We start from the raw sequence: 26614 nt of genomic DNA, 5'->3' as shown, positions 1-26614 counted from the left end.
TTAAAGGAGAGAAACAACAGTTTCCTGGAGGTCACTGTGTGCTCAGCTCTGTGCTCCAATGATGGCTCCTTGTCATTACTGCATACAGTTGTCATGGTGTTATTGAGTGGTAGAACTGGGATTTGAACCCCGGCTCCTCTGATTCTGGAGATCATCTTTTCAATCATGCTGCATTGCTTCACTGAGGGAAAAGTATTTCAACTGGGCACCCCTAACCGAGCTAGCAGACGAACTAATGGAATCAGCAACAAAACCCAATGCTTGCCATCACTTTGCTCTGAATTCTCTATGAGAGTTTCTCTTGGGACTAAAAATTCCAAGAGTAGAATTTTATTCTTTAATAAACTCAAACACCTTCCCATCTATACCTTAAATATAAATTCACATAGACAAGCACCATCCTTTGAGAATGTATGAGGCTCTTCTCACTGCAGGCCGGGTGGTGAGGAACCAGGGAGCCCTTTGCTTCCTTTCCAGGAAGTGGGAAAGGAGGCCACTGTGGGACCCACAGTGCATGGGAGTTGACCAGGGAGAAGGACCAGCAGATCACAGAGGGAGGCTGGCCCGTGGAAGGGAAGTCCCTGAGGGGAACAGGCCTGTGCCTGGTTTTGGGAGGGTGTGTTTGCACTCACATTCTGTGCTTCTCTCTCCTGCAGAGCCTGTGGAGGCCTGCATGCTCAATGGCACCATCATTGGGGTAAGCTGCTGTCCTCTTCTCTGGAGCAACTGGTGAGGACAGGGAAGGGAGTTCAGGGCGGGCAACCCAGTCACTCTGAAGTGGAAATGAAAGAAACCTGTGAGAACTACCCCACACTGCATTTTGTACTGCCTGTGCATTTCTAGGCACCTGGAGCTGGACTGTCCTCCCCACTTTCTGGGGCCCAGTACTGCTGTCTTGCTTTCACTTTCCCCAGGCAGGTGGGCATTTCTTGTGCCCACAAAGAAGCACCCTGAGGTCACTGTGCACATTTCTGTGTCCCGTCACCCACTGCTCTGGCTTCCTCTTTGGCATAAAAGTCCTCACAGTTACCTTCTCCAGGGTCAGGAAGGGAGTGGGCCACCAGGACAGGAGGAGCAATGCCGTGATGGCTCATGGAAGCCATGGACACATGGGCAGACCCTGGCTTAAGGGGATGAGGTGGACAGAGGGGGCTTTGGGACACTGAGGAAGCTGACCCTGCTGTCTCTGCTTCCAGCCTGGGAAAAGTGTGATGGTGGACGTGTGCACAACCTGCCACTGCACCATGCAGGTGGGGGCCATCTCTGGATTCAAGCTGGAGTGCAGGAAGACCACCTGTGAGCCCTGCCCCGTGGTAAGGAAGGATCCGGGGGACCTAGTGATGGACACGGTGGGACCTGAGAAATGGGACCTAACTGGGGTCTTTAAATAAATCTTGCCTTGTTTTCTGATTATGGACAATCTTTGACAACTATCAAGAAGAAACTAAAAAGGACTGGGGATGTGGCTCAGTGTTAGAGTGCTCGTCTAGCATGCACAAGGCCCTGGGTTCAGTCCTCAGCACTACCACCAAGAGAAAAAAACAGGCGAGGGGGAGAGAGACTAAAAGTTACCCACCTAAATAGCATCTCTGGGAAATAATTATAATTTAGCCTTATACGTTTTAAACATTTTGTTTCTGTGTTTTTAAAATAAACAGCATTTGTGAGAGTTATGACATGTATTTATAGTTCTGTATCTTTTAAAACACATTGAAGAAACATCATTACTCTTCCTTGAAAACATTCAAAATTAGTCAACAAATACTTATCAGACACTTGTATAAGCCTCCTCAGAACATTTCCTTGAATGGATGTCTCTCAAAGCGTGCAATTAACCTTTTATTACAGGGTGTTTAAATGGTTTAAAATATTTCAGCCTGTTTCCCAAGTCATGACTAGGCTTAATCTAAATACTTGCATAACGTGATTTCTAGTGTATCATGGTTAATGGTTTGGTAGATGAAAATTGATGATATTAATTGTATCTTAGTTTTATTTATTTTTATTTCAAATAATTCTAATTGACATATAAGATTGTACATATTTGTGTGTGGGGGTACCATCAATGTCAACCATTTTAATCATGATGTTCAGTCCCACCTGGCTGGGATGTCATGAGCTCCATGTAGGTAGGCAGGATCTAAACTCATGAGGAGTCCTTAGCTTCTGCCTCAAGCTCCCCTCTCTGTTTGGGGTTTCTGCTGTTTTAGGAAATACAGTGGTGAGAGGCGTTTCCTGTGAGCTAGATACCTGGAATACAGTCATAACTCAGACAGTGTGAGGTGGAGCTTCTCCCCCTCAGCTGTGTAAAGCAGTAGGTGGGGCTGTATGAGGGGCCGCGAGAAGGCCTTCATAAGCAGAACAGCACAGAGGGATGTCTGGAGGGGATGGGTACAGGACAAGAAGCAGAGTAGGAACCAGGAGGTCATGAGGGTGCTTCCTTTTTAGACTAAATTATAATTATTTCTCAGAGATGCACTTTGGTGACTTTTAGTCCCTTTCTTTCTCTTTCCTCTTCCTCCTTCTCCCCAACCCCTCCCCACATGCCATGCTAGGGATTGAACTCAGGGCTTCCCGAATGCTAGAGAACAGCTTTACAGTTTACCACAGAGTCATACCCCTAACCCTTTTTAATCTTTTGATAGTGGTTCTTATGAAGACAAAGGACAACGGTTCTACATCTGTGTTCTCCATAGCACTTAGCACTTGTGTTTAAAACAACTCCCTAGAATATATCTGGGCTTTGATATGGAATGAAATAATGCTGTCTGGAATTACATGGCCTTCCTTTCACCTTGGTTGTCCACTGAACTAGGATCAAGGCAGCAACAAGATACTGTCCACACCAAAGCCATCCTGAAGGAGAGGGGTCTGTGGCCCTCTACCTGGAGATGGAGCCTGCTAATTTCCTCACAGTGCCCTCTGGTATTCAAAAGGTGGCACAGTACCTTCCTGGGCCTTTGGAGAGATCCACCTTTACAATCTAGCCTAGGTGTAGGTTTCTAAATCTAAACCTGCGGCCTTTTTTGGATTTATACGTTTTTCCTATTTTCCTCCAACAATATCTTTCCAGGTAGGATTTTTCCCTGTGCCTCTTGAGAACCCCTAGATTAACCTTCCTTCTATGTGTCTCTCAAACTTTGCTGAAACCTGACTCAGTTGACCCCATTGTAGCTCAGCATCCTTAATAGGACTTAGCATGCTTCTCTGCTATGAAGGGCCTCAGTGAGACCACAAGGGGTTTGGGAGCTGTTGTGAATTAAGTCAAGGTAGGTCTGCTTGAACAGCCTTTGTCAGATTAAAGTCTTAGCATCATCTAAGTTGTGAGGCCTCTATTGCTTTGCAGGGGAGAAAATGCTTATATCTATAAGGAGACCAGGCAAAGGTGGTTTGTGGTGCTGAGTGATAAAGATGAAGTTTGGCAGATAACATTCAAGAAAATGAGGAAGAGAGGCTGCCCTGTCATGAAGCACTCAGAAGGAGGAGAATGACCCTGAGCTGACCTTGAGTGATAGGTTGAATGTTGAAAGGAGGACCTTCCAGGATGGGGAATAGTGAACAACTGGCAGACAGAAGCAAAGATCAGAAAAGGGAAGCAGGGGGAGATAAGACCGAAGGGCCATGAGCAGCCAGAGGAACACATGAAAAGGGGCATGATGGGGCAGGAGAAGCAGGATTAAGTGAGTTGCTAATTAGGCTAAACAAGAGAACTTTGTGGCTGGCTGGGAGCTTGGCTCAGTAGGAGAAGAAGCTGCTCTTTCCTGTAATGATTGAATGTTCTGGTCAAAGTCTATGTGGAAACACCCCTTTCTGCATATGGCGGCATGTGCCCCACATATCCACTGCTGGCAGCAGCTGGAAAGTCCAGCAGTGCTCCAACAAGCCCTCGGTCTGCACCATGTTCTGCCCTACAGAGAAGGGGTGGGAGAGTCTGTTTCCTGCATTCACTCTGTGCTGCTGCATCTCCCTTCCCTTCTCCTCCCTTCCCCAAGTCCCTGCCACACCTGGAAAAACCACTGTCCCTCTTCCTATTTTGCACCCCCTTCCCCTCTCCTTCTTCTCCCATCACTCCACTCTCCCTTTCTTACTGACTCGACTTGACCTCTGCCTCCTGGGTGTGTGGATTTTCCTCCACTGCCCTGCCCCTTCCCATGGTAGCCCCTTCCTCCTTTCGCCTCTGCCGCCCCTCATTTCGTTTGTAAAGATTTGGTCCATTATTTTATTCAGGCCCCACAGAGGGGTGGGTATTCCCGAGTCTCTTCTAACACTCACTAAAAATTGCCCAAATCCAAGCTCCCATGAAATTTGGTCTCATTGAAGCCGTATTTTATTTCTTCAATTTGACTCGTAACCACTCACATTCACTCAATGCTTATTCCATCTCTTTTCTTCTTCTCTCATTTACCTCAGTCATGCACCTTCCAGGAATTGTGCATTTTAAAACACAACACTTTCAAGCTCACAACTGAAACACTACCTCATGGCTTTCAAACTCCAGCAGTATTCTTTCAAAGTGGTGTTTTTGGCTGGGGTCCAGTCTCCCTGCTTTTGTGCTGAGCTCAAGCCTCACTGGTCTCCTCCACTGCCAACTCCCTGAAGACACATCAAGTTCATAGCTTGATTTATGAGGAGCAAATTGTTTAAATTCACTTCCGAGCAAGCTTCCTGACGCCTGTCCTTGATCTCGTGATGCATCTTTCTGTCTGGGTGCTGAAACTGACCTGTTAAGAGATGCTTACTGGAAAGACCTCGAGACCCCAGTGTGTGGCTCTCCGAGTGGCAATTCTTCTGTGTGGCAAAATGAGAACAAGAATGACAATAGAGCTAGTTTTTCACAGAACTAAATTCATTATTTAAATTTTATTTTGAGATTACATTTTTTTAGGGGAAGAGTAAGAAGAATTAAGAACTTTAATTTTTACCAAATAATGAGACAGCTGATGGTAGTTTTACAGTTTTTAACCTTTTTAAAATTGTTTAAAATACTCTTAGTCTGCAGAATAAAAAGTTGGCAACCTTATGGTGTCTTCCCACTTTGGGAGCATTTTTGCAAAAATAGTGAAATGCTGTGTCTGGAAGTTGATACTTCTTCCCTTGCAGATACAGATGAAAGGCTTTCCCCATAAGCCACCATCCATAAGTTCCTAGCTGAACTCAGGGGTGCCCACTTAGTAACAGCTGCTGGGGAGACAACAGAGAGTAGTGTAGATATAAGTGGAAACTTAACATCCTTCTCCGGGAGAAGCCTCCTATTGCCAAGCTTTTAAATTTTAGCCATTGTGGAGTGATATCTTGGAGTGTTTTAAATTTGCATTTCTATGTTGACTAATGATGTAAAAGCATTTTATGTATTTATTTCCATTTTGTGAAGTGATGGTTTAATCTTTTTTAAAAAATCATTTTAAAGTTGGGGTGTTTGACTTTTTATTACAGAGTTATATGAGTTTTTTCATTATTTTAGATACTAGTTCTTTATTACAATATTTTTTCCCTCAATGGTTCAGTTTTTATTTTTCTTAATTGTAACTTTTGAAGATCAGAAGTTTAAATTTTGATAAAGTCTGGTTTATCGATGTTTCCTTTTATGGTGAGTGTTTTTCATATCCTGTTTAGGAAATCTTTGTTTCAAGGCTGTGAAGATATTCTCTTGTGTTTTCTTTTTAGATGCTTTATTATCTTAGATTTTATGTTTAGGTCTAGGATCCATCAGGAATTAGCTTTTGTAGATGTTGTAAAGTAGGAATAAAGATGCATTGTTTTTCCTCCTCACATGGATATCCAGTCGTTACAGCACCATTTCTTAAAAGATGATCCTTTCCCTCACTGAATGATGTTGGCACCTTTGCCAAAAATGAAGTGTATCTATCCATATGGATCTATTGCTGTTCTCTTTTCTGATCCTCTGATTAATTTGTCTTTCCTATCATCACACCTGTCTTGATTACTGTTGTTTTATTGTAAGTCTTGAAGTAAGATCATACACATCTTTCAACTGTTCTTTTCCAAGATGGTTTTGGTATCTCATGCCATTTCTGTTTTCAAGTAAATTTAGTCAATTTGTCAATTTTTTTAAGATTCAAAAATATGCTGGATTGTATTGAATATATAGGCTAATCTAGACAGAATGGACCTTTTAAAGACATTGAGTTTTTCAATCCTTAAACATAAGTTTATGTCCATTTATTTAGGCTTTTGTCTCAGTACGTTTGTGCACCTATAATAAAATACCTGAGACTAAGTAATTCTTAAAGAAACTTATTCTTTCACAATTCTGGAGTCTGGAAAGTCTAAAATTAAGATGTTAGCAGGTATAGTACATAGCTTGTTACCCATAGGTGAAAATTTCTTGTGATGTTCTCACATAGCAGAAGGCAGAAGGGCAAAAGGTTCTAGCACCTTCCACTCAGTCTCTTTAGAAGAACAATTATTTATTCATGAGAACAGAACCTTCAATCATTTAAAAAAAAAACCCTATCTTTTAATTCCATCACCTTGGAGTTTAAGTTCTAACATATGAATTTTGTAGGGACCCAAAAGATTTCTTTAACTTTTCTCTGTAGTGGTGTGTGATTTTTTAGTATAAATGTCTTGCACTTATTTTATTAAATTATTCCCTAGAATTTTAAGTTTTTAGATAATATTATAAATGAATGAAAAATTAAAAAAAATTCGTGCTCTTATTGTTTAATGCTTTTATATATTTTTTGGCATATTCATCTTGTATTATGCAGCTTTGCTAAATTCACTAATTAATTGAACTAATATCTGACTGGCTGGGCAACTGACTGGCTGGCTGGCTGGTTGGCTGGCTGTCTGCCTGCCTGTCTGCCTTCCTTTCTTCCTTCCTTCTTTTCTTCTTCCCTCCCTCTCTTCCTTCCTTTTTCATAAGGGCAGATTCCTAAGGATTTTGTATATAAACAGTTATGACACCTTCAAATAAAGACAGTTTTTACTTCTTCCTTTGCAGTCTTTATGACTTTTGTTTATTTTTCTTGTGTCATTTTGGCTAATACCTCTAGTATGTTATCCAGGAGGAATGGTGAGAATATTTTGTTTCTGACCTTAAGGGGAATTAATTCACTATCAGATTAAAGAAATCCCCTCTATTCCTATCATGCTTAGAGTTTTTATCATGAATGTTATTTTGAATTTTGTCAAATAGTTTTACTGTATGTATTAGGATGATCAAATGGTTTTCCCCTTAAACTTTCGTTAACATGAGAGATTGAATCGATTGATTTAAAATGATCAGCCAACCATTCATTCTTTTAATAAATCCCATTTGGTTATGATATGTTACCCTTTCCTACATCTATTAGATTCATTTGCTAATATTTTGTTAAAGATTTTTTATGTCTATGATCAAAGAGTGATAGTTTTAAACTTTATTTTCTTGTAATACTTGTGTTGGGTTTTTTGATCAGGATTTTGCTGAATCCAATAAAATATGGTAGGCAGTGTTTCCTTTTTTTCTATTTTTGAAAGAGTTTGTATAAGATTGGTATCATGTCTTCTTAAAATTTTTGATAGATTTCACCAATGAAGCTTTCCAGTCCTGAAGACTTTTCATGTGGGAATGTTTATATAAAAAATTCAACTTTTTAAACAGAAAAGGATTTAAGCAGGTTTTTTGTTTCTTCTTGAGTAAGCTTTGGTAAATTTTCATGGAATTTATCTATATCATATAAGTTTTCAAATTTATTGGTATAAAAAGTTTATAACATTTCATTTTTGAACTTTAAATATATGTGAGATCTATAGTTGTGCCTTCTCCACTGTTCCTGATATTGACAATTTGTGTTTTATTTTCTTGAATAGTGTAGCTAAATATTTATCATGTTTATCAATCTTTTTGAAGTTCTAACTTTTCCCTTTTTATTTTCCTTTTATATATTTATTTTCATTTTATTGATCTAAATATTTATTACATCCTATTTTATAATAACTTTTGGTTAATTTGCTCTTCTTTTGCTAGTTTCTTAAGATGGAAGCTTAAATCATGATTTTTTAATGTAAGAATTAAAAATATAAATTTCTCTCAAGGAATGTTTTTACTGCACTTCTCAGATTTTTATGTTTTTAAAATTATCTCTAGTTTAAAATATTTTCTATTTTACTTTATTTTTAATTAATGGGTTATTTAAAACTATTTTATTTCACCGAGCTTAGTGGCACATGCCTGTAATCCCAACGACTCAGGCGGCTGAGGCAGGAGGATTCTGAGTTCAAAGCCAGCCTTAGCAACTTAGTGAGACCCTGTCTCAAAGTAAAAAATAAAGGGGCTGAGGATGTTGTTCAGTGGTTAAGCACTCCTGGGCTCAATCCTTGGTGCCAAAAAAAAAAAATTCATTTGATTTCCAAATATTCGGGAGGGAGTATTTCTAAATACTTTATTGATACTAATATCAGTTTGATTTAATGTGGTTGTAGAATATAATTTCATATTTTTGACATGTATTTGGCCCAGAATTTAATATATCTTGGGAAAAACTCTAATGTGAATTTTGAGAATATGTGCTCTTCAGTTTGAGGTATAGAAGTCTATTATTTTTATTAGGTCATTATGATTGGCATAGTTCTCCAAATCTTCTAAACCATTACTGATGTTTTTTCCTTCTTGTCCTATCAATTACTGAGAGATCATTAAAATCACCAATGAAAGACTAAGAGTTAGCCTATTCCTTTCCGTAATTCTGTTAATTTTTGCTGTATAAATTATGAAGCTCTGCTCTTAGAAGTATAAACATTTAGGGTTCTTATGCCTTATGATAAATGTACTCTTTTATCACTATGATATGGTAATTTTGGTAACATTCTTCATTTTAAAGTCTACTGTTTTTGGTATTAATAAATCTGTATCAACCTTCTTTTTAAAATCTAAAAAAATCATTCATATAATATCAGTAGGGTTCAGCATGATATTTCAACACATGCATAAGACAGTCACTGATCAACTAATTAGGGTTATTAGCATTTCCAACTCCCCAACTCCTTAACATATTATGTTTGGAGACTTTGAGCTCCTTTCTTCCAGATCTTTATAAAATGCTCCCTAGGTTCTTATGAACTGTAGTCATTATACTGATGGGTAACACAGAACTATTTCTTCTCTCTACTTGTATTTTGGTGCTTATTATCCAACCTTCCTTTATCTACCTTCTCCCTCCACCCTTCTCAACTTACAGTCATCACTATTTCACATTCAGATAGACTTTTTTTTTTAACATGTGTGAGAGAGCATGTGGTATTTATCTTTCTGTGTGGTTTATTTCACTTAGCATGTCCTCCAGTTTCATCCATTTTACGGAAAATGACAGGATTTCATTCTTATTTATGGCTGAATGTTGTGTATATTTACCAAATTTTCTTCATCCATTCATCCATTGATGGGCACCTAGGTTGATTCCATATCTTTGCTGCTATGAATTGTGCTGCAAAAAACGTGGAAGTCTCTTTGGTATTCTGATTTCATTTCCTTTGGCTGTATACCCAGAAGTGGGATATCTGTTAGATCTATTTTTAGTTTTTTGAGAAACCTCCATAGTGTTCTAACAGCTTTGCTAATTTACATTCCCCAACAGTGTATAAGAGTCCCTTTTTTTCTACATCATTGTTAGCATTTTTATTACTATTATTATCATTGTGATGATAGTCATTCTAACTGGTGTGAGATAAGATATCACATTGCAGTTGTAATTTTCTCAGTTTTCTTATTCTTAGTAATTTACATGCTGCATCTTTCCCCTTTTATTTTCAACCTGTCTATTTTTTAATAGTCCTACATAAATTTGAAATTCATTTCCAGTTACTCTTGTTAGAGGGGATTATATCAAGAATTTTTTTTTAGTTCAAAAAATATTTAGCAATCTGAAATCCCAGAAAACAACTGAATCAATAAATGGGACATTTCTCAAAAGAAGAAATTCAAATGGTCAACAAATACAAAGAAGGAGGAGAAAACATAGATAAAAGAAGCAAAATATATTAAAAGAGAGGGAGAAGAAAGAAGAGAAAGAGTAACAAAAGAAATAAAAACAAAAAACAAAACCCCCTAACCCTCAAAAGGCCAAACAAAGCAAAATAGCAAATAAATAATTAAAAAGAAAAAATGAAAAGAAGAAACAAATGTGTGTGTGTGTGTGTGTGTGTGTGTATCCAAGCAGCAAATAAAGCAAGAATTTTTTTTCTCTCTCTTTCTCTCTCAATGAAACATGAAAATAATGTGGAAAAAATTATTTCTGCTGAGGTGGTCAAAACTGTCTGTAAGGATGGATATTTACTTCCTATGCTAGACTGCCTTCTTTCCATTTCTTCTTGGGCTGCACACCCCAAGGGCTGGCGATGGTCAAACCCTTCCTCTTTCTGTGTTGCTCATTGAGCTACCAGCTGGAGTAGTCTGGAACTGCAATGGGCTAAATAGCTCTCAGCTTTCCATCTCACCTGCATAAGGAGAGATGGAATGGGATATAATGCAGGTGGAATTTTGTCTGGCAGACTGTATTGATGTACTTACTCCCAGGGTGGGGCTGAAGCAGAATTCTAAATGGGAAATTCTGGTGGCTAGACTTCTAACATTTAGAATCTAAAATTCTAAAATTCTTTAGAATTTTGTCAGATGGTATCTGCTTTGGAGAGATGAGATCAGCGTACCCCTAGGGCTAAGCAGATGTTGTTCTCTGTTGGGTGTTTTGAGTCTCAGGGGCCTCCCAATAATTCTACTCATAGGGCTGGTTGACCCACCCTCCACAAGTCCCACATACTCTACCACCCACAAATATGGCCTTCCCAGGCTCATTCCCAAGTGAAATTAGGCATGCCCATTTAGTTTCCCTGACCCTCTTCAGCTGGTCACAGGAGCCACAGACTCAAAGAAAGCAAGCTGCACTTTCCTTTGTGTTTCTGACTTGAATCCCCCAGGATACAGTCTTTATGCCTATTTCGATCACATTCTACCAGGTGTACCTCAGCCATATGGTAGGTGCTAGCTGGAACAGTATGGTAGTATTTACTGTGATCTCCTGGGATACCACAGCAGCAATCTGCAGCATGGCATCTTCTAGGTGGCTCCTGCCTCAGCTCTCTGCTGGCCTGCTGAGAAACATGGAGAACTTTTCAAGCATCAGCTCGTTGTGTAGCCTCTGGTATAGCTCAGATTTATTTTCTGTTCTACAGGTTTTCCTGGGCCAAATTTGTCCACTATGTTTCTTTCTATTTGTTTCCTCTCCCCTCTGCGGGAAACTGGTGCTTCTGGGTTGACTCCAGTGTATTCTTTCTTGTCTTCAATTCAAAGCACCTGAATTTCTGGGTCTCTGAGTCTCTGACGGTCCAATTTTGCATTTCTGTTAATTCCTTCTTGTCACCCACCTTGCTGAGAAGCAGTACTACCACTGTTTGAATCCTGAGTCACGGAGAAGCTGCAAGGTATAGCCTTCCTCTAATCGGCCATCTTTGACCCCTCTTTGCATGAAATGTTTTACTATGTATTAGACCTTGGTACAAGATACATTGAAGAGACTCTTAATTCTACAATTCTCCCACAATGAATGTGAAGTTTGTTACTAGCAAGTGGTTAGGTTTTGATGGTTCACTTGGAACAAAAACTACGTTAGGGGAGCTGGGGTTGTGGCTCAGTGATAGAGCACTTGCCTAGCATGGGTGAGGCACTGGGTTTGAGCCTTAGCACCACATAAAAATAAATAAAATAAAGGTATTGTGTCCATTTACAACTAAATTTTTTTTTTCAAAACTACAGTAGGGAGATCTATTTCAGCAATTCTCTTAGTCCCAGGGCAAATATCTTGGTCCTGAGGAATGGTCTTCACTCTTAAGGCCTGGTATTGATGAAATTTCAATAGAAACCTAAGGTGTTGACCTAGCCCCTCCAACTTGGTAGAATTTGGACTCCAGATACTGTCTCTCCCCTGTGGTGTGTGGCAGCTGACATTTCTACTCAGGTCTGTTAGTTGTCCAGGTGTTGTTTTGTCCCTGGATTATTTCAGGCTTCCCTGTATATATAACTAAGAAGTCAAGCAGAGATTGGAGGGAAGTTTACATGCAGATTTGGGGCCTCCCGCTTTCAGTCTCCCCCACCTTTTAATTTAATTTTTTCTCCTTCAGTTTCCAGCTTTTCTAGCAGCTGCAAACTCTTTCCTCTGAGTCCTCAGACAAATGCAAGTATAGTTTCCTTCTTAAGTTCCAGCCGCCCAGAGCCATACAGACTTCTCTGAAGGGAAAAGCCATTTAAATATGAATCTTGTGCATTATGATTCCCTCTTTCAAGGATCAAATAGCCTACCATTTGTTCCTGATTTTGGTCATCTTCCAATGCCTTTAAATAATTGTTTTAAATATTTTGTTAATAGTTTATAATTGTTATCTGAAGGAGAGTAAGTCTAATACAAGCTACTGTGTCCCTACTAGAATCGGAACTCTATCCAAAGGGTTTTAAGCAGGAGAGTGACATGACCGGACCTATCTTAAGAATGTCATTCTAGCAAGTGTAAGTGACCTACAATAGGGGACAAGAATGGAGGTACGAAGACAAAATAAGACTACTACCAGAGTCCAGTGGGAAGATGATGATTGCTTAGACTAGACGATAGCAAATACTGGTAATGACAAGCAGTGGATAAGTTTAAGATGCAATTTTTGGCAAGAATTGGTGATGACTGAGTGGGGAGGGGTGAGAAAAACAGAGGAGTGAAGGATGACTTCTGTGTTTCCAGTTTGAGCAACTATGTCATGACATTATCTTCCAAGATAAGGAAGGCTGGAAAGGGATGATATATGGAGCGAAAATTAAGTTTAACTTTGGAAATAAGTCTTGGGATGATAATAAGATAAACAACCATCCAGTAAACAACTGAATGTGTAAGTCTGAAGTTCAGGGGAGAGGTCTAATTTAATAGGTCAGACTGCTATAATTTGAGCAAAATATACTTAAAAAAAGGGAAGAAATGCTGTCTGGGGGACTGAGAACTGATAAAAGCTAGTTAGAGTTGGATGTTGACTTTTAGAACTCCGGGTGGAATTGCTGAATAGGAAATGAAGGGTCAGCCATGCAAGTCTAATTGTAATTGGGATGTTCTGGGGAGATCAACTGTGTCTGCTTTCTTTCCTGGATATAGGGTTACAGGGAAGAGAAGACTCAAGGAGAATGCTGTGGAAGGTGTTTGCCTACAGCTTGCACCATTCAGCTAAGAGGAGGACAGATCATGACGCTGAAGGTAGGAGCAAACTGGATTCAGAGGCCCTGTCATGTCACCATCTGGTCCCCTCTCATCACCATCTGGGGCTCTTTTCTATTTGGGGCTCTTTTCTTTAAGAAAGAGGGACTCATTGGGGTTTAATATTGGCTTCTTTTTCTACTTATTTCTTTTTTTTTTTTTAATTTTTTATTGTTGGCTGTTCAAAACATTACATAGTTCTTGATATATCATATTTCACACTTTGATTCAAGTGGGTTATGAGCTCCCATTTTTACCCCATATACAGATTGCAGAATTACATCAGTTACACATCCATTGATTTACATATTGCCATACTAGTGTCTGTTGTGTTCTGCTGCCTTTCCTATCCTCTACTATCCCCCCTCCCCTCCCCTCCCCTCCCCTCTCCTCTTCTCTCTCTGCCCCCTCTACTGGCATTCATTTGTCCCCCTTGTATTATTTTTCCCTTTCCCCTCACTTCCTCTTGTATGTACTTTTGTATAACTCTGAGGGTCTCCTTCCATTTCCATGCAATTTCCCTTCTCTCTCCCTTTCCCTCCCACCTCTCATCCCTGTTTAATGTTAATCTTCTTCTCATGCTCTTCGACCCTACTCTGTTCTTAGTTACTCTCCTTATATCAAAGAAGACATTTGGCATTTGTTTCTTAGGGATTGGCTAGCTTCACTTAGCATAATCTGCTCTAATGCCATCCATTTCCCTGTAAATTCTATGATTTTGTCATTTTTTAATGCAGAGTAATACTCCATTGTGTATAAATGCCACATTTTTTTATCCATTCATGCATTGAAGGGCATCTAGGTTGGTTCCACAGTCTAGCTATTGTGAATTGAGCTGCTATGAACATCGATGTAGCAGTGTCCCTGTAGCATGCTCTTTTTAGGTCTTTAGGGAATAGACCGAGAAGGGGAATAGCTGGGTCAAATGGTGGCTCCATTCCCAGCTTTCCAAGAAATCTCCATACTGCTTTCCAAATTGGCTGCACCAATTTGCAGTCCCACCAGCAATGTACAAGTGTACCCTTTTCCCCACATCCTCGCCAGCACTTGTTGTTGTTTGACTTCATAATGGCTGCCAATCTAACTGGAGTGAGATGGTATCTTAGGGTGGTTTTGATTTGCATTTCTCTGACTGCTAGAGATGGTGAGCATTTTTTCATGTACTTGTTGATTGATTGTATGTCCTCCTCTGAGAAGTGTCTGTTCAGGTCCTTGGCCCATTTGTTGATTGGGTTGTTTGTTCTCTTATTGTCTAATTTTTTGAGTTCTTTGTATACTCTGGATATTAGGGCTCTATCTGAAGTGTGAGGAGTAAAGATTTGTTCCCAGGATGTAGGCTCTCTATTTACCTCTCTTATTGTTTCTTTTGCCGAGAAAAAACTTTTTAGTTTGAGTAAGTCCCATTTGTTGATTCTAGTTATTAACTTTTGTGCTATGGGTGTCCTATTGAGGAATTTGGAGCCCGACCCCACAGTATGTAGATCGTAGCCAACTTTTTCTTCTATCAGACGGCGTGTCTCTGATTTGATATCAAGCTCCTTGATCCATTTTGAATTAACTTTTGTGCATGGCGAGAGAAAGGGATTCAGTTTCATTTTGTTGCATATGGATTTCCAGTTTTCCCAGCACCATTTGTTGAAGATGCTATCCTTCCTCCATTGCATGCTTTTAGCGCCTTTATCAAATATAAGGTAGTTGTAGTTTTGTGGATTGGTTTCTGTGTCCTCTATTCTGTACCATTGGTCCACCCGCCTGTTTTGGTACCAGTACCATGCTGTTTTTGTTACTATTGCTCTGTAGTATAGTTTGAAGTCTGGTATCGCTATACCGCCTGATTCACACTTCCTGCTTAGCATTGTTTTTGCTATTCTGGGTCTTTTATTTTTCCATATGAATTTCATGATTGCTTTCTCTATTTCTACAAGAAATGCCGTTGGGATTTTGATTGGCACTGCATTAAACCTATAGAGAACTTTTGGTAATATCACCATTTTGATGATGTTAGTTCTGCCTATCCATGAACAGGGTATATTTTTCCATCTTCTAAGATCTTCTTCTATTTCTCTCTTTAGGGTTCTGTAGTTTTCATTGTATAAGTCTTTCACCTCTTTTGTTAGGTTGATTCCCAAGTATTTTATTTTTTTTGAAGATATTGTGAATGGAGTGGTTGTCCTCATTTCCATTTCAGAGGATTTGTCGCTGATATACAGGAATGCCTTTGATTTATGCGTGTTGATTTTATATCCTGCCACTTTGCTGAATTCATTTATTAGCTCTAATAGTTTCTTTGTAGACCCTTTTGGGTCTGCTAGGTATAGAATCATGTCATCTGCAAATAGTGATAATTTAAGTTCTTCTTTTCCTATTTTGATGCCTTTAATTTCTTTTGTCTGTCTAATTGCTCTGGCCAGTGTTTCGAGAACTATGTTGAACAGAAGTGGAGAGAGAGGGCATCCCTGTCTTGTTCCAGATTTTAGAGGGAATGCCTTCAGTTTTTCTCCATTCAGAATGATGCTAGCCTGAGGCTTAGCATAGATTGCTTTTACAATATTGAGGTATGTTCCTGTTATCCCTAGTTTTTCTAGAGTTTTGAACATAAAGGGATGCTGTACTTTGTCGAATGCTTTTTCCGCATCTATCGAGATGATCATATGGTTCTTATTTTTAAGTCTATTGATGTGGTGAATAACATTTATTGATTTCCGTATATTGAACCAGCCTTGCATCCCAGGGATGAATCCTACTTGATCATGGTGCACAATTTTTTTGATATGTTTTTGTATCCGAGTGGCCAGAATTTTATTGAGGATTTTTGCATCTAGGTTCATTAGAGATATTGGTCTGTAGTTTTCTTTCTTTGAAGTGTCTTTGTCTGGTTTAGGTATCAGGGTGATGTTGGCCTCGTAGAATGAATTTGGAAGTTCTCCCTCTTTTTCTATTTCCTGAAGTAGCTTGAAAAGTATTGGTATTAGTTCCTCTTTAAAGGTTTTGTAAAACTCTGCTGTATACCCATCCAGTCCTGGGCTTTTCTTAGTTGGTAGGCTTTTGATGGTTTCTTCTATTTCCTCAATTGATATTGGTCTGTTTAGGTTGTCTATATCCTCCTGACTCAATCTGGGCAGATCATATGACTTAAGAAATTTATCGATGCCTTCACTATCTTCAAATTTATTGGAGTATAAGGATTCAAAATAATTTTTGATTATCTTCTGTATATCTGAGGTGTCTGTTGTGATATTGCCTTTTTCTTCCCGTATGCTAGTAATTTGAGTTCTCTCTCTTCTTCTCTTCGCTAGCATGGCTAAGGGTCTGTCGATTTTGTTTATTTTTTCAAAGAACCAACTTTTAGTTTTGTCAATTTTTTCAATTGTTTCGATTTCATTAATTTCAGCTCTGATTTTAATTATTTCTTGCCTTCTACTTCTTTTGCTGTTGTTTTGCTCTTCTTTTTCTAGGATTTTGAGATGAAGTATGAGATCATTTATTTGTTGGTTTTTTCTTTTTTTAAGGAATGAATTCCAAGCAATGAATTTTCCTCTTAGAACTGCTTTCAATGTGTCCCATAGATTCCGATATGTTGTGTCAGTGTTTTCATTAATCTCTAAGAATTTTTTAATTTCCTCCTTGATGTCTTCTATAACCCATTGATCATTCAGTAACCTATTGTTCATTCTCCAAGTGATGTATTCTTTTTCCTTCCTTCTTTTATCATTGATTTTCAGTTCCATTCCATTATGATCAGATAGGATGCATGGTATTATCTCTACTCCTTTGTATTGTCTAAGAGTTTCCCTGTGACATAATATATGATCTATTTTTGAGAAGGATCTATGTGCTGCTGAGAAAAAAGTGTAACTGCTTGATGTTGGGTGGTATATTCTATATATGTCAATTAAGTCTAGGTTATTAATTGTGTTATTGAGTTCTATAGTTTCCTTATTCAACTTTTGTTTGGAAGATCTGTCCAGTGGCAAGAGAGGTGTGTTGAAGTCTCCCATGATTATTGTTTTTTTTTTCTTCTCATTAACAGTTTTATATTGATTATATGTTCAAATGTTATTGATACATTGAGTTAAATAAATTATTAATATTTATTTATTTATTTTTTTTAAATTATCTTTTTGATTTTATTTTTAAAATTTGTTCTAATTAGGTATACATGACAGTAGAATGCATTTTGACACATTGTATACAAATGAAGCACAAATTCTCATTCCTCTGGCTGTACATGGTGCTGAGTCACTCCAGTAGTGTAATCACACATGTATATAGGGTAATAATGTCTTTCTTATTCTACTGTCATTCCCATCCCCACAGCCCCTCCCCTCTCTCACTCCCTTCTTTTTTTTTTTTTTTTTTAAATTTTTTATTGTTGGCTGTTCAAAACATTACATAGTTCTTGATGTATCATATTTCACAATTTGATTCAAGTGGGTTATGAGCTCCCATTTTTACCCCATATACAGATTGCAGAATCACATCAGTTGCACATCCATTAATTTACATATTGCCATACTAGTGTCTGTTGTATTCTGCTGCCTTTCCTATCCTCTACTATCCCCCCTCCCCTCCCCTCCCCTCCCCTCTTCTCACTCTGCCCCCTCTACTGACATTCGTTTGTCCCCCTTGTATTATTTTTCCCCTTCCCCTCACTTCCTCTTGTATGTACTTTTGTATAACTCTGAGGGTCTCCTTCCATTTCCATGCATTTTCCCTTCTCTCTCCCTTTCCCTCCCACCTCTCATCCCTGTTTAATGTTAATCTTCTTCTCATGCTCTTCGACCCTACTCTGTTCTTAGTTACTCTCCTTATATCAAAGAAGACATTTGGCATTTGTTTTTTAGGGATTGGCTAGCTTCACTTAGCATAATCTGCTCTAATGCCATCCATTTCCCTGTAAATTCTATGATTTTGTCATTTTTTTAATGCAGAGTAATACTCCATTGTGTATAAATGCCACATTTTTTTTATCCATTCATCCATTGAAGGGCATCTAGGTTGCTTCCACAGTCTAGCTATTGTGAATTGAGCTGCTATGAACATCGATGTAGCAGTGTCCCTGTAGCATGCTCTTTTTAGGTCTTTAGGGAATAGACCGAGAAGGGGAATAGCTGGGTCAAATGGTGGCTCCATTCCCAACTGGAAATCCATATGCAACAAAATGAAACTGAATCCCTTTCTCTCGCCATGCACAAAAGTTAATTCAAAATGGATCAAGGAGCTTGATATCAAATCAGAGACACGCCGTCTGATAGAAGAAAAAGTTGGCTACGATCTACATACTGTGGGGTCGGGCTCCAAATTCCTCAATAGGACACCCATAGCACAAAAGTTAATAACTAGAATCAACAAATGGGACTTACTCAAACTAAAAAGTTTTTTCTCGGCAAAAGAAACAATAAGAGAGGTAAATAGAGAGCCTACATCCTGGGAACAAATCTTTACTCCTCACACTTCAGATAGAGCCCTAATATCCAGAGTATACAAAGAACTCAAAAAATTAGACAATAAGAGAACAAACAACCCAATCAACAAATGGGCCAAGGACCTGAACAGACACTTCTCAGAGGAGGACATACAATCAATCAACAAGTACATGAAAAAATGCTCACCATCTCTAGCAGTCAGAGAAATGCAAATCAAAACCACCCTAAGATACCATCTCACTCCAGTTAGATTGGCAGCCATTATGAAGTCAAACAACAACAAGTGCTGGCGAGGATGTGGGGAAAAGGGTACACTTGTACATTGCTGGTGGGACTGCAAATTGGTCCCATGATTATTGTATGGTGGTCTATTAGACTCTTGAACTTGAGAAGAGTTCGTTTGATGAACATAGCTGCACCATTGTTTGGGGCATATATATTTATGATTGTTATGTCTTGTTGGTGTATGTTTCCCTTAAGCAGTATGTAGTGTCCCTCTTTATCCCTTTTGATTAACTTTGGCTTGAAATCTATTTTATTTGATATGAGTATGGACACTCCTGCTTGTTTCCGAAGTCCATATGAGTGATATGATTTTTCCCAACCTTTCACCTTCAGCCTATGTATGTCTTTTCCTATCAAATCCGTCTCCTGTAGGCAGCATATTGTTGGGTCTTGTTTTGTGATCCATTCTACTAGCCTGTGTCTCTTGATTGGTGAGTTTAAGCCATTAACATTTAGGGTTATTATTGAGATATGGGTTGTTCTTCCAGCCATATTTGTTTATTTATGTTACTAAACATGGTTTGTTTTCCTCTTTGATTATTTCCCCCCCCCTTTACTGTCCTACCTCCCACTGTTGGTTTTCATTGTTATTTTCCATTTCCTCTTCCTGTAATGTTTTGCCAAGGATGTTTAGAAGAGATGGTTTTCTAGCTGCAAATTCTTTTAACTTTTGTTTATCGTCGAAGGTTTTAATTTCATCTTCCATCCTGAAGCTTAATTTCGCTGGAAACACAATTCTTGGTTGGAACCCATTTTCTTTCAGTGTTTGAAATATGTTATTCCAGGATCTTCTAGCTTTCAGAGTCTGTGTTGAAAGATCAGCTGTTATCCTGATTGGCTTACCCCTAAATGTGAGCTGCTTCCTTTCTCTTGTAGCTTTTAAAATTCTCTCCTTATTCTGTATGTTGGGCATCTTCATTATAATGTGTCTAGGTGTGGGTCTCTTATGATTTTGCACATTCGGCGTCCTGTAGGCTTCTAGGATTTGAGATTCTGTCTCATTCTTCAAGTCTGGGAAGTTTTCTCGAATTATTTCATTGAATAGATTGCTCATTCCTTTGGTTTGAAACTCTGTCCCTTCCTGTATCCCAATGACTCTTAAATTTGGTCTCTTGATGTTATCCCATATTTCTTGGATGTTCTGCTCATGGTTTCTTAACAGTCTTGCTGAGCTGTCTATGTTCTTTTCAAGTTGAAATACTTTGTCTTCATTGTCTGATGTTCTATCTTCTAAGTGTTCTACTCTGCTGGTAGTATTCTCCATTGAGTTTTTAAGTTGGTTTATTGCTTCCTGCATTTCTAGGATTTCTGTTTGTTTGTTTTTTATAACCTCTATCTCCCTGTATAGTTGATCTTTTGCTTCTTGGATTTGTTTATGTAACTCATTGTTGAAGTGATCTTTCATTGTCTGATTTTGCTGTCTGATGTCTTCCTTGAGACTCCAGATCATCTGAAGCATGTATATCCTGAATTCTTTATCTGACATTCCATCTGCTGCAGCTATTACCTCTTCTAATGTTGAGTTGACCTGCATTGCTTGTGGTCCTTTCTTTCCTTGTCTCTTCATACTGTTCGCGTTCCTTTCTACTTGGTGAAACTGTTGTGCTATTGAATTTTCCCCCTATATATTTATATTGGTCTTGTATAGTTGCAAAGTCTCCCTCGCAGGTGCGGGCGGCAGCTCTGCCCCTCCTCCAATTGGGGCAATGTGCCTACCACGCCGGAAGGCCACTGGGCCTGCTCTGCCGGTCGGTAGCAGGTCCGCCTACCTTGCAGGCGTGGGCGGCGGCTCTGTCCCTCTGCGGGGCGCTAGGCTTGTTCTGTCGGTGGTCGCAGTTCTGCCTACTTTGCAGGCGCAGGCAGCGGCACTGCCCCTCTGCAGGCCTCTGGGGCTGTTCTGCCAGTGGGTCGCAGGTCCGCCTACCTTGCAGGCACGGGGGGCGGGGCGGCTCTACCCTTCCTCAGGCCACTGGGCCTGTTCTGTCTGTCGGTTGCAGGTCTGGCCTGTTCTGATGGTGGTCACAGTTCCATCTACCTTGCAGGCGCGGGGGGAGGGGACGACACTGCCTCTCAGCAGGCCGCTGCTCCTCTTCTGCCGGTGGGTCGCAGGCCCGCCTACCTTGCAGGAGTGATTGGAAGCTCTGTCCCGCCGCGGGCCACTGGGCCTTTTCTGTCAGTGGTCACAGTTCCGCCTACCTGGCAGGCGCGGGGGGTGGGGGGCGGCACTGCCCCTCAGCAGGCCGCTGGGCCTGCTCTGTGGGTGGTCACAGTTCCGTCTACCTTGCCGGTGCAGGGGGAGGAGGCGGCTCTGCCTCTCAGCAGGCCGCTGCTCCTCTTCTGCTGGTGGGTCGCAGGCCCGCCTACCTTGCAGGAGTGATTGGATGCTCTGTCCCGCTGCGGGCCACTGGGCCTTTTCTGTTGGTGGTAACAGTTCCGCCTACCTGGCAGGCGCGGGGGGTGGGGGGCGGCTCTGCCTCTCAGCAGGCCGGTGCTCCTCTTCTTCCGGTGGGTTGCAGGCCCGCCTACCTTGCAGGAGTGATTGGAAGCTCTGTCCCGCCGCGGGCCACTGGGCCTTTTCTGTCGGTGGTCATGGTTCCGCCTACCTGGCAGGCGCGGGGGGTGGGGGGCGGCTCTGCCCCTCAGCAGGCCGCTGGGCCTGCTCTGTGGGTGGTCACAGTTCCCTCTACCTTGCCGGCGCAGGGGGAGGGGGCGGCTCTGCCTCTCAGCAGGCCGCTGCTCCTCTACTGCCGGTGGGTCGCAGGCCCTTATTTCTTATTCTATACAAAAAAAAAAAAAAAGATAGATGACCTGTAGGAGGCACAGAATTTTCTCTTTTATTTAACTATCTTGCTGCTCTGCTTGGCAAGAGTACAGTTGGTGTATAGCCTCATGATTTGAAATTGATGGATCTTTAAGATTTTCATTTTTTTAGGATTTTTTATTGGTTCTTCTTTTTAGTTATACATGACAATAGAATCCATTTTGACATAATTATATAAGCATGGAATACATCTTATTCTAATTCAAACTCCAGTACCTCTCCATTGCTTTCCCTCTCCGCAGCCCCTGCTCCCTTCTGTCTGAGTTGGTGGATCTGTAAGATTTTCTATAGCCTGGAGAGTCTGTGAGATCAGGCAGTCAATCAGGTTAATCAACCCTGATCTATGAAAGCTAGAATTAGCTGGTGGGGCTGAGGGGTTGATGCCCATGGCTCATCTCTTGTTCCTTTATCAGTTAGCCAGCTTACTCTTGCTCTGTCTCCATTCTTGAACCACTTGCATGGTCAGAATAGAATCCTCCACTTTATGCATCCCTGTTTACAGAAAACAAGTTGTAAAACCAAACTCTATTTCTATTCTGTATCCAGACTGTGGGAATTTTATGTCCATTGTCCTATCCTTCTTCCATAGTTCTCCAAATTGCTTCAGCAACCCCAAGTGAAGACCATGGTTTGGAGTGACTTTTTAACCCAAAACACTGACTTTGAATTTGTTTTGCCCTCTCCTCTGCTTTTCTTTCAGCGTGACGAGACACTCCAGGATGGCTGTGATAGTCACTTCTGCAAGGTCAACGAGAGAGGAGAGTACATCTGGGAGAAGAGGGTCACGGGCTGCCCACCCTTTGATGAACACAAGTGTCTGGCTGAGGGAGTGAGTAATTGCAGCTCAGACCCTGCTTTTGTCTTGACTATCTCAATCTTTGACTCTAAGAATAGTGTTCTCTTGAACAGCATGCAGCCCAGTTCTTATTCCCATCATCCAAGGCAGACCTCTGACCTAGTTTAAGAATTGATGAAATTATAGGATTAAAGCTTGATGGAGAGGAAAAGTTCTCTGCAGTATAGATTATTTTTTTTAAGTCTGTCACTTGAGGAAAGCTGAATCTGTGATCCTTGAATAGGAAGGTGAGAGATCAAACCAATTTTGTTTCCTTGGGAATGATCTTCCTGAAAACTCAGTTGGAAGAAAATTCAAAATAATCAAAATAGTTCCTTTTTGGTCAGGTAGGGTGGCTATGGGCTCACATTGTGATGGGAAAGCACAGTTTACATCTGGGGACATAAGCTCAGGGATATGAGTTCAGAGCTAGGAACTGATCTGGAGTGACTGGAAAATTGTCCACTATGAACTATTTGTGTCTAATCTATGACTTTGCTGTTTTCTTAGGGGAAAATTATAAAAATTCCAGGCACCTGCTGTGACACATGTGAGTACATTACTGGAAGTTTGTCCTTTGGAACCCATTATACCAAGTCCAGTCACTGTTCTTTGCAGCAAGCTTTATTCCAGAAAGATATTTCTTGGTTACCAGCCAATCATTGTGTACAACTCTGCAGGGAACAACCTCATCTCCCTGAGTGTTAGTGGACTGCCCCTTGTTCAAGTCTCTTTTAAAATACCCTGGAGTAATCTCTTCTCACCTTTCCTCCAAACTCCTTTCTGTCTCTAGCCACTTAGGTGCCTTTGCTACTGGACCTAACCACGAGAGAATATCTTCTCTCTCCAACAAGCTCCCTGAAGACAGGCACTCTTAATCCATGATCTTGACAGAGAAGATAGTTTATACACACCTTATTCATTGCATGTGATGCTATCTTGGAGAGAAAGGGAAGCCACTGGATGACTAATGATAGTCCACTGCATGTTGCAGGGGCTGTAGACAACATAGCATCTGCTCTCAAAGATTTATGAGGCTGGTCTAGGTCTATTACCCCCTTTTCTTCACTCATGCTTCCTGTTGACCTTGCAGTAAAGTAGGAGCAAACTGAATTTAGGGGCCCTGTCATGTCACAATCTTTGACTCTAATCACTCATAGAGCATAGCAGCAGTTTTGGAGATACACATCAGACAGTTTAATTCCCACACATTCTTGTGTTCATGAAAACAAGTAGCTTAGAATTACTTGTCTGGACTAATTTCTTTTATTTTTATTTTTAGTTTTGTTTTGAATTCATAGACCCTGCTTACTTTCAGGCAGAGATAAGCAGAGTGAAAAACGTGAATACCTTCAGTATTCAATCATTCCTTCCTTTCTTGATGGCTTACTCTGATAACCCCTGTAATTGCTGTAACCAATTTTCAGAGTATAAGACACTCTGAAAGCATTTCTTTCTACAATTCCCTTCTGAATGGTTTAAGAAGTGAAGTCAGGAAATCATCAGAGGAGATGAATTCTCTATACTGCACATGGAATTTGGTTAGGAGGAATTCTCTATATTGCACATGGAATTTGGTTATCTACAAAACCAGTAACAAGGGGCTCTTGTTGGTTGATGTGATCAGGAGGCTGAACAAACCATGTTCAGGGATTTATATCCATAAAAATTTTACATGTTTACCCAGATATGTTTTCCTTATTCATCCTCTTCATGTTATTGGCAGCCTTAGCCTTTAGAATGAAATTATTGGGAAGTTGGGAAGTAGGCTAACATGTAGTTAGGGTTGACTTAGATTTGGAGCCGTCCCGGAATGGAAACCTCCCATTGTCCCAATGGTAATAATGAGCTGGCATTAACTCTTAGAATCCTTAGTGGGCCAAGCAGAGTTTCAGTTTGAATACCACTAAACCTTGCATGTAAGAGAACCCACGGGGGCAACCTGAAGATAGCAGTACCCCAAAAGAGGACTCTATGAAGGCTCCTTGGGATTTTCTTAGCTGCCACAGAGTCAGTGAGTCCCTTAAGTGGCCTGACATTTGCCTTTCCTCTGACCCAAAGGCAGGGATGGATTTAATGTCAAACCATTAATTAATATCATTTTATTTATTGGCTACTTAATTGTCCATTAGCATGTGAATGTAATTATAGCCTGAGAGTACTGCTCCAGCCATTATGTTTTTTAAAGTCTACAATTATATTAAAGTGAGTCTCATCCATCTATACCACCAAATTACAGTATATCTAGGCTCCTTCTGCAATTAAATTTTACAATTAAATGAATTAAATCCAGCAATAACTGTATTTCTGAATTTAAAGGGTCAGGAACAGCAGAAGTATATCAGGATAACTTAATTCTTCTCCCTGCAGCTGGATTTGGTTATCTGTTGACTGTGAAATGGGCCTATTTCCAGCTCATTGAGGGTACTGGGGCTGAAGAATGTTCAAAACCCCAACCAGCCCCCAAGCTCTATCTCTCACCTGTTTTACAGGTGAGGAGCCTGATTGCAAAGAGATCACTGCCAGGGTACAGTATGTCAAAGTGGGAGACTGTAAGTCCCAAGAGGAAGTGGACATTCATTACTGCCAGGTAAGGCTCTCTGACTTTAGAGAGGCCTGGGTGGTGAGGGCTGAGTCTCCTTGTTTGAACCAGGACCAGGACATGTCTCTTCAGTTACATACTAGAAGGATCTGGAAGAATCTCAAGGAGAGGGGAAAGGAACTTTAAGTGTTTTTTAAGTAAATGTTTTATTAAATAACTAGGAACTTTTGACCACAGAAGAAAGGCCCAATAAATTCTTTAAAGAGAATGAAGAGCTATTTTAAATGGAAGATTTGGGCTACATTTCCTAAAGAACATTCAAAGGTGCATAAACATTGAAGCTAGAGGGATTTGGGTGTGCACATAGGATAGAGGAAACATCAGACTTCCCTGAGATCTGCTTTTAAAAATTGCCTAGCTGTCCTGGGTGTGCCTGGGTGAGGCATGACCTGCCTTGCCTGGAGGAATAAGGGGAGGACATAGGCTGTCCCTATCCCAGACTTCTCCAGCCTCCTAATGTCCTGCCTCTCTGTTCCATTTCAGGGCAAATGTGCCAGCAAGGCTGTGTACTCCATCGACACAGAGGATGTACAGGACCAGTGTTCTTGCTGCTCACCCACACAGACGGAGCCCATGCATGTGCCCCTGCTCTGCACCAATGGCTCTGTTGTGTACCATGACATCCTAAATGCCAGGCAGTGCAGGTGTTCCCCCCGGAAGTGCAGCAAGTGAGGCTTGCTACAACTGCCATGGATGCCTGCTGCTGCCCTCCTTGGCCCGACCAGCCAAAGTGCTGCCCGGTCGTCTGTACTACTGCTCTGGTTCCCACAATAAAAGTCAAGCTCTCATCTTGCACAGGCTGGTGGTGCACTGTTTGCAATCCCGAGATAGCAACTGTAGGTTAGGACTGAGTTCTGAGACTCGTTCTGAGGGAGAAAGCAGAGGCCCCAAGTTCAAACACTGCAGACCCAGTGTCCATGGGAGGGACTGCCAACCTCTGGGAATGAGTGGTGTCTCTACCTCCATGGGCTGGGGAGGGCACACTGTGGGGCAGGCCACTTTTGAAACTTAACCCAGTGGCCTGAAGTGGAACGGATTTGCTTAGAAACATTGAGTTCTCAACTCTATGAGTTGAGGGACTTCTGGGTATAGCAGAGGGGTGGGACCAGGATTCTGCCAAGATAGATATGGGCTATTGTCAGTGTGGCTGGCATTGTGGAGGTGTTTGACCAAGTGTGACAAAAATTCCTGCATGTCCTTAGTGATCTGTGGAAGAGAGCTGCTGAGGACCGAGGCCACGTGAAATCTGGGTGCTGACAGGTATGGGAGCATGGTCCTACCATGCTCAGCCATGGCAAATGAGTCCCAGACTTGGGGACACATCTGGGCTCCACAATGGCCCTTGCTCATCTATGTGGTCCATTAATGGTGCTCATTAATGGTTTCCTCATTTGGAAAACTGAAGTGGTGGTCTCACTC

The 26614-nt window shown here is 40.7% G+C and overlaps 1 protein-coding gene across 1 annotated transcript in view; it reads left to right on the top strand.

Moving 5' to 3' along the window:
• Vwf (von Willebrand factor) overlaps positions 1-25990 on the top strand; it is a 162995-nt gene extending 137005 nt beyond the window's left edge. Inside the window, exons 46-52 of the mRNA XM_027951103.3 lie at positions 657-697; positions 1197-1313; positions 13128-13226; positions 22459-22587; positions 23104-23143; positions 25086-25183; positions 25679-25990. Coding sequence (XP_027806904.2) covers positions 657-697; positions 1197-1313; positions 13128-13226; positions 22459-22587; positions 23104-23143; positions 25086-25183; positions 25679-25867 — 713 coding nt within the window. The 3' untranslated portion in view covers positions 25868-25990. The remainder of the gene's footprint in view (positions 1-656; positions 698-1196; positions 1314-13127; positions 13227-22458; positions 22588-23103; positions 23144-25085; positions 25184-25678) is intronic.
• Positions 25991-26614: the final 624 nt, after the last annotated feature.

Source organism: Marmota flaviventris, chromosome 3 (assembly GCF_047511675.1).
Source record: "Marmota flaviventris isolate mMarFla1 chromosome 3, mMarFla1.hap1, whole genome shotgun sequence".
Classification (NCBI taxonomy): Eukaryota; Metazoa; Chordata; class Mammalia; order Rodentia; family Sciuridae; genus Marmota; species Marmota flaviventris.
This window is presented reverse-complemented; position numbering and strand designations above follow the sequence as displayed.